The 7,904-nt window shown below is 46.4% G+C and overlaps 1 protein-coding gene across 1 annotated transcript; it reads left to right on the forward strand.

Moving 5' to 3' along the window:
- The first annotated feature begins 855 nt into the window (after positions 1-855).
- Positions 856-6,176, forward strand: LOC134298971 (uncharacterized). The gene is made up of 2 exons (XM_062980673.1): positions 856-2,624; positions 5,853-6,176. The coding sequence occupies exons 1-2, from the start codon at positions 1,077-1,079 to the stop codon at positions 5,892-5,894; spliced, it is 1,590 nt and encodes a 529-aa protein (XP_062836743.1). The 5' UTR covers positions 856-1,076; the 3' UTR covers positions 5,895-6,176.
- Positions 6,177-7,904: the final 1,728 nt, after the last annotated feature.

Consider the following 7,904-nt stretch of genomic DNA (forward strand, 5'->3'; position numbering starts at 1 on the left):
CTTTAGAGTTTAGTGATATTAGATATAAATCTGGATGATCTGCCATATGGTTGAAAGAGTTGAAAGAATTTCAACAAATTATTAAATAATTTACAAGGAACTTTTACTCATCTCTGCCTCATAAATTACCAAAATCTGAAATAACATATCTCCTACTTGAGATATGTAGATATGCTCACCCACACTCATTTTCAGGGCAGTTCCCTCACCCTAAGATTTCTTCCTCTTCCTTCAGGGCCAGGCACTGAGATTTAGCAACCCAAAACAAGAGTGAACACTGCCCTATTAAAACACACTGTCTGATATATACAGGATGTTCCAAAAATATATATGTATTTATTTGCGACATTTATATCCCAACATTTATAAATTTATATTTATATTTATATTTATATACCCTTTAACAACTAACAGTAGCTATTGTGATTATTTGAATGCAATATAATTACATTTATATTGAAGAATGTAATAATAACCATTTAATCAGAGTTACACATTCCATCTTAAAATACAATTTTAAGGTGTTCAAATTGTCATCCTGCACAGCAATGCATTGCTCACATTGTCAAAGCACAAAGTTGTAATCTCACTTGTAAATTGGTGACACTGGTGTAATATTGGAATCTTTATTCCTGTTACAGGTGTATACGTTTGTTTTATAAAATTGGAAAATCTAGACATAGGCTGTTAAGGATGTACAGTATGCATTTTTGGGATACCCCATATTATGTATATATTGATCTGTAGTGTATAAATTAATTTACATAATCCTTTCTAGGACATTTTGATATTCATCTGATTTTCCTGATTAGGCATATGCCAGAATTTTTCATTAGAAAAAACATTTTTCAATACTGGAGTGTCAGAACCCTGCTACTAGAGCCTGGATGTGGCTCTGAGTTTCAGGGTCACTGACATTGATAAGACACCTGCGGCTCAGGACTTGGAGAAGAAACGGCTGCTGGACTTGGCGGGGAATTTGCGCGGGGTTTTACTGAGCGGGAAGAGACTGTTCAAATGAGGGGGAGGGTATATAAAGGAGGGTTGGCCGTAGTATCCCATTCTTGGCTTTTCTGATGTTCATGTTTCCTACAGTAAAAGTTTCTGGTGATATCACAGAGAGTCTTGTGTGTTCATTCAGGAGCGGCTGTGGTGAGCTGACACTAAGCCAAGAATACGGACACCATCCCGCTGTAGCGGTGAGGTGTAACATGCAAGTGGAGGATGAAGAGCTCTTGGGCGCAGGAGGAGGAAGGTCGGAAAGGGCCACTCCCGAGCCGGACGCTGAGTTCCACCAGCTGGCGGCCCTGGCGTCATCCACCGCTTATGCCCAGCCAAATGGGGTAACCCAGAGGCGTGGAGTGGTGCGGGGAGACAGCACCGGAGGAGAGGAAGGTTCACCTTCCCCAGGCCCACAAAGGATGGTGTTTCTGGAGGAGAGGATGTCGGCGATGGAGACCACCCTGGCAGTGATGTCGAGGGCGATGGAGCGCCTGGCGGTTTTGGCGGAGCCGGAGAGAGGAAGGGAACTTCGGGCTAGCTCAATGTGGGACGTGAGCGTGGGAAGCAGCCAGGGCTTTGCAGACCTCCCAGCACCGAAGGGAAGGGAAATGCGAAAGGAGCCCGGTGCCCGGCCCAAGATCCAAACAAGCCTGACGCGGGTGGAGGAGAGTGACGACGAAGGGGAAAAGCCTCCGAGAATCCCGGCTACGCTCCCAACTGAGACCCTGGTGCCCCTGGCGAATGCCGGGCGTGGCACAGGGCCAAGAGAAGCAGCAGCGGGGCCCACTGGTCCGCAAGGGGGCTTGCGACGGGCGGAGAATTGGGGATTGCCACCACAGGGACCCCTACCGAGACGAGAGGAACTAAGGATCGAGTTTGGGGGAGAGTCCTCTGAACTGGATTTTTTCCTGACCACGGTGAGGGGCTATATGGAGGACAATGCTCACACTTTTAGAACGGAATCCAGCCGGATACGGGCCATTGGTGCAGTGTTGAAGAGGGGAGCGGCCAGCTGGTACGTTCAACTGCACGCGCGGCGCGACCCATGTCTGGGGTCACTCCGACGCTTTATGGGGGCCCTGGAGACCCGTTTCCGAGATCCACTGGAGCAGATCCGGGCGAGGGAGAAGTTGAAGACCGTCTCCCAGGGGCAGAGGTCAGTATCTGAGTATGCGGAGGAGTTCCAATGCCTCGCTGAAAAGGTGCCGGAATGGTCTGCAGTAACAAAGATAGAACTCTTCAAAGAGGGTCTCAGGCGGGAGATCCTCTCCTGGGCGGTGCATCGTGATGAGCCTGACACACTGCGCGGATGGATTCAGCTGGCGGGGCGCATCGAGACATCGCTGGCCCAGGCGAGGAGGCACCGAGGAGGGCTACAGCAGCGGCCGCAGATGAAAGAGGGGAGCCGGAAGGAGGGATCAACCCCAGCCGGGAGGAGAACGGAGCCGACAGGGAACGTGAGCACCAGCAGGAGGGGCTGCTTCGTGTGCGGCCGTTTGGGCCACAGGGCTGCCGAGTGCTGGCAGAGAAAAGGGGAAGGCGGAGGCCCGCCCAAACCAAGAGCCGTGGCAGGGAAACGCGCCGAGGAAGAACCACCGATGAGGCACCACTCGGGGGGGTTGGTAAGTCAGGACAAAGCCATGATAGTGGTCCCCATTCAGCTTGAAAGTGGCAGCAAACAAGCAACCTGCAAAGCATTTGTGGATTGTGGATGTTCCAGGAACATCATCTCCCCTGAATTAGCCGAGGGATTGGGATGCGAAAGAACGAACCTAGAATCCCCAATAGCTTTCTCGCAGTTGGACGGATCCACAGCATCGGGATCATTAGCTAAGTACAGTGCCGAAGATGTAAAGTGTAAGATAGGGAGTTGGGAAGGAAAGGTGTCATTTGTGATATCACAAATAGCCAGCTATAATGTTATACTAGGCATGCCATGGCTGGGGCAGGCCAACCCGCAAATCAACTGGGAGGATAAGAGCATGATCTTCAGGATGAAGTTGGAAGAAGGGAGCCAGGAAGTGGAGAGAGAGCCGGGGAAAAGGGGGGAGGAAGACTCTATCAGGATAGCAGAACTGGCAGATAAATTACCCCCAGAGTATCGGGATTTTGTGGACGTATTTGATGAGAAGGAAGCAGACAGTTTCCCACCGAAGCGGAGAGTTGAAGTGAAGATAGAGCTAGTCCCAGGAGCAGAGCTTCCCAAGGCAAAAATATACCCAATGTCGGCTAGGGAAAAGGAGGAACTGAGAAAATACATTGATAAAAACCTAGCGAGGGGTTTCATAGAGCCTTCAAATTCCCCTCTAGGGGCGCCTGTGTTGTTCAGGCGGAAAAAGGACCAAACGCTGAGGCTCTGCATTGACTACAGGGGCCTGAATGCAATCAGTTCTGTAAATAAATACCCCCTACCCTTAGTGAAGGACTTGATCGCCCAGTTATCGGAGGGACAGATATTCACTAAATTGGACTTAATTGAAGCGTACCATAAATTGCAGATCAAACCAGAGGACAGGTGGAAGACGGCCTTCTCCTGTGCATTCGGATTATTCAATTATCGTGTGCTCCCCTTCGGTTTGTGCGGCGGAGGTGCCGCGTTCATGCAATTAATCAACGAAGTGTTGCATCCATTGTTGTACAAGGGGGTCTTTGTTTTTTTAGATGACATATTGATAATATCTCGGACTAAGGAGCAACACATAGAACTAGTCAGGGAAGTCCTGCAAAAGTTGAGAGAAGCAAAACTGTATGCGAAGCTTGCCAAGTGCGAGTTCAATAAAGACCAGATAGACTTTCTGGGGTATAGGATTTCCTCCCAGGGAGTGGCGATGGACCCTGCGAAGGTAGAAGACGTGAGGGGGTGGGAAGCCCCCAAAACACGGAAGCAGCTGCAATCCTTCCTAGGGTTCGCAAACTTCTATAGAACATTTATCAAGGACTTTGCGCGCCTCACTTTGCCATTAACGGATTTGTTAAAGACTAAAGGCAGGGGAGAAACAGCCAAAGTGAAGGCCCCAGGGGCCAAACTGACATGGACAATAGAATGCCAGGAAGCTTTCGAAGCCCTTAAAAAGCGTTTTACTGAGGAGCCTGTCCTACAGCACCCTGATATGTCTAAAGCCTTTGTATTACATTGCGATGCATCAGACCGGGCATATGGGGCAGTTCTGCTACAGAAAGACGAGGGGGGGAACCTGAAGCCATGTGGCTATCTGTCAAAAAAGTTTAGCGATACAGAAAAAAACTGGCCAATTTGGGAGAGAGAAGCCTTAGCTATTCTAAAAGCACTAGAGTGCTGGAGACACTTTCTGGAAGGAAGTGGAACACCGTTTGAGGTGTGGACTGATCATAGAAATTTACAGTATCTAAGATCCCCTCGTAAACTATCAGCGAAGCAAATTAGATGGGCCCAATATTTCAGCCGTTTTGATTTCAGACTCAGATTCTTCCAGGGGAAACATAACATACTCGCTGACGCTCTCTCTCGGATGCCTCAGCACGGGGGAGGAATTCAGGAATCTGAAGGGAGCCTATTCCTAGATAAGCAATGGGGCCTGGCAGTACTAACTCGAGCACAAGCGGCCAAAGAAAACAAACGTACTGCCATTTCCACGGGGGGAGGAGAAATATGGGAGGAAGAGTTGAAGCGAGCGTATGGAATGGACAAATGGTTACAAACTAACAAAGAAAAGGGAGAATTGTGTGGGGATTTGGTGTTTGTAAATAAGAAATTGTATATCCCTGAATGTTTAAGACGAGAAATGTTAAGGAAGTACCATGATAACAAAGGTGCGGGTCATCTAGGCCCCACCAGGACTATTAAACTGTTGGCCAGACAATGCTGGTGGCCCGGAATGAGGAAAGACGCCAGGGGGTACGTCACGCAGTGTGAATTATGTGCAGAGGGAAAAACACCACCGGGGAAGCCCCAGGGGCTATTGCAGAAGGTGGTGGAGCCCATGAGGCCATGGGAATGCGTAGCCATGGATTTTGTAGGCGAACTACCCCCCAGCAGAGGCCACAGATACATTTGGACAATATTGGACCTATTCTCAAAACAGGCACACTTTGTGGCCCTGCCAAAACTCCCTTCAGCTGAAAAACTTGCTGATTTGTATGTGAAGCATGTATATCGCCTACATGGGTGTCCCGACAAAATAATTAGCGACCGGGGAGTCCAATTTACTGCAAAATTTTGGGGAAAATTCTTACAGCTGTTAGGAGCAGAAAGGAACCTGAGCTCGGCCTTTCATCCCGCGACCAACGGGGGGGTCGAACGTACCCAACAGACACTGTGCCAATTTTTAAGGATGTACACCAATTATAGACAGGATGATTGGGCGGACCTTCTACCGTTTGCTGAGATGGCTTTTAACGGGGCCGTACATTCGGCCACAGGTCGTGCCCCATTCGAAATAGTATACGGACAGGAGGTGGCACCTTTCCCCAGGCTACCCGAGTGGAAGGAAGGGGAGGGCCAGACCGACGAGGAATGGCCGGCCAAAATCAAGCAAGGGTGGCAAACCGTGGTAGAGGCATTGCGGGAAACACAAAAGAAGTACAAGCTCTTTGCGGATCGTAGGCGCCGAGAGGGGGACAAATTGGGCGAAGGAGATCTGGTTTGGCTGAGCACAAAAAACCTAAAATTGGGATTCCCATCCAAGAAATTGGCTCCACGCTATATAGGACCATTCAGGGTAGCAAAAAGAATAAACGAAGTGACCTATGAGCTGAGGCTACCCAAGGACCTAGGAAAGATACACCCGGTATTCCATTGCAGCCTGTTAAAAAAGTATAAAGGAACTCTGGACGGCGGAGAACAATAGTTGTGTTTAATCTTTTCCTTCCAGGATGAAGGGGAGGAGGACGCCATGTCAGAACCCTGCTACTAGAGCCTGGATGTGGCTCTGAGTTTCAGGGTCACTGACATTGATAAGACACCTGCGGCTCAGGACTTGGAGAAGAAACGGCTGCTGGACTTGGCGGGGAATTTGCGCGGGGTTTTACTGAGCGGGAAGAGACTGTTCAAATGAGGGGGAGGGTATATAAAGGAGGGTTGGCCGTAGTATCCCATTCTTGGCTTTTCTGATGTTCATGTTTCCTACAGTAAAAGTTTCTGGTGATATCACAGAGAGTCTTGTGTGTTCATTCAGGAGCGGCTGTGGTGAGCTGACACTGGAGGTTTTTTAGTTGTTGCAGATATTTATTCATTTCAGAGAAGGCAACAAAAACCATCTTCAAAATTTTGAATCTTCAAAGATAGGAGGCAACATAAAGTTTAAATGAATGAATTAATAAGGAGCTATTAACATCATATTTGCCATAGCAAGGTTTTTCCCTTACATTTAGTCTAGTCATATCCAACTCTGGGGGGAAAAAGGGGGGAAGAAGAAAGGGAAAAGGGAAAAAAACCAAAGGGGGTGAATTTGAGGGGGGAGAGGGAGGGGGATAGAGAGAGGTTCTGGAGGGTCGGTTGGGTCTTTAGATGGTAGAGAGTGGTCCCCTTGTGGTGTTAGTTCTTCCGTGTTGTAGGATGGCTGTCAATTTGGGTGTTGGGGGGGATCGTTTGTCTCATGAAGAGACATGTTGTATTGCTAGGTTTGGGTATTCTGGTTATTCTTATGGAAATTCTTCGGGGTATGTCCGTCTTTTCCTTATGAACTCTTTAAATATTGACCAGTCTGTTTCTTTTATTGGTTGTCCATGGTGTTTCTTCATCAGGAAAGTTAGTCTGTCCATGGTCTTTATTTCCCATATTTTTAATAGCCATTGCTTAATTGAAGGGATCTGGTTTGTTCTCCATAATTTGGCAAAGACAATCCTGGCTCCTATAACCAGATAGTTTAGGATTTTTTCCTCATTAGTGTCCAATTTCAAATTTTTAAGGCCCAATAGGTATAGTTCTGGTCTCATATGTAGTTTCTTTCCCATTATTTTTACACATTCTTCATGGATTTTTTCCAATATTTCTTTGTTTTGGGACAGGACCACCACATGTGGTAGAAACTGCTCTCATTCACCTGGCACTTCCAACATTTTGTTTGAATATTTTTGTTGTAATGGCTTAATTTTTTCAGAGTGATGTACCATCTGTTAAATCATTTTGTATTGATTTTCTTTTAAGTCAGTTGCATATGTGTGTTTTATATTTTTCTTCCAGATTGATTCCCATTAAATGTTCTAAGACTGATGTGATGACTGTGTTTAAAGATAGGCTAAATTGCTAGTGAGAGATTCCTTCGAATAATATTTTAGTCAATCATCTTTTGAACCCTTGAATATTCCTCTTCTATGCTTTAAGGATAAAAGTAATGAAAAGTTGCACTCAGCAAAGTGAGTGGCATTACAATTAAATTACAATTGCAATGTAATGTAGTTATATCTTTGTTACTGGGGAAAGAATTATTATCAAATTACAAACTCTAAATTTTCTCTAGTATTTTCCTTGCCTTCACACTCTGGCTCATGATCCTGATTTGAAGCTGGAAGAAGGCTAGCAGATGGGCAAATGGGAAAGAGTAAGAAAGAGTATAATAAATATATACACTCTGTATCACTGGATTCCACCTAAAAAAATAAACCCAAGAAGCAAATTGTGATTGATATTTTACATGACAAAAACATAACAGGACCCTGAGCATAAATAGATTTTGGTATCCACTGGGTGTCTTGAAATCAAGGGCCCAGGGCAGGTAATGAAAGAAGCAATATTTATAGGAGTATATGACAAATTAATTCATAAGTTCAAATTCCTGCAGTATCTCTACTTACGCGGGGGGGGGGGGGGTGAATTGTATGATAACATTATATGAAATTGTGAAGTCTTGGCTCTGCGTTTTCAACTCCTTTGCTTTAGTTCCCCCGTTTATAGGTTTTCCCAATAGTGTAGATACCTCCCTTTG

Source organism: Anolis carolinensis, chromosome 1, assembly GCF_035594765.1.
Source record: "Anolis carolinensis isolate JA03-04 chromosome 1, rAnoCar3.1.pri, whole genome shotgun sequence".
Taxonomy (NCBI): domain Eukaryota; kingdom Metazoa; phylum Chordata; class Lepidosauria; order Squamata; family Dactyloidae; genus Anolis; species Anolis carolinensis.

Bases quoted from the DNA above. Each gene is read 5' to 3' on its own strand.
- LOC134298971 (XM_062980673.1), top strand. From the start codon at position 1,077: ATGTTCATGTTTCCTACAGTAAAAGTTTCTGGTGATATCACAGAGAGT. The intron at 2,625-5,852 runs GTAAGTCAGGAC...TTTTCCTTCCAG, and splicing joins GGCACCACTCGGGGGGGTTG to GATGAAGGGGAGGAGGACGC.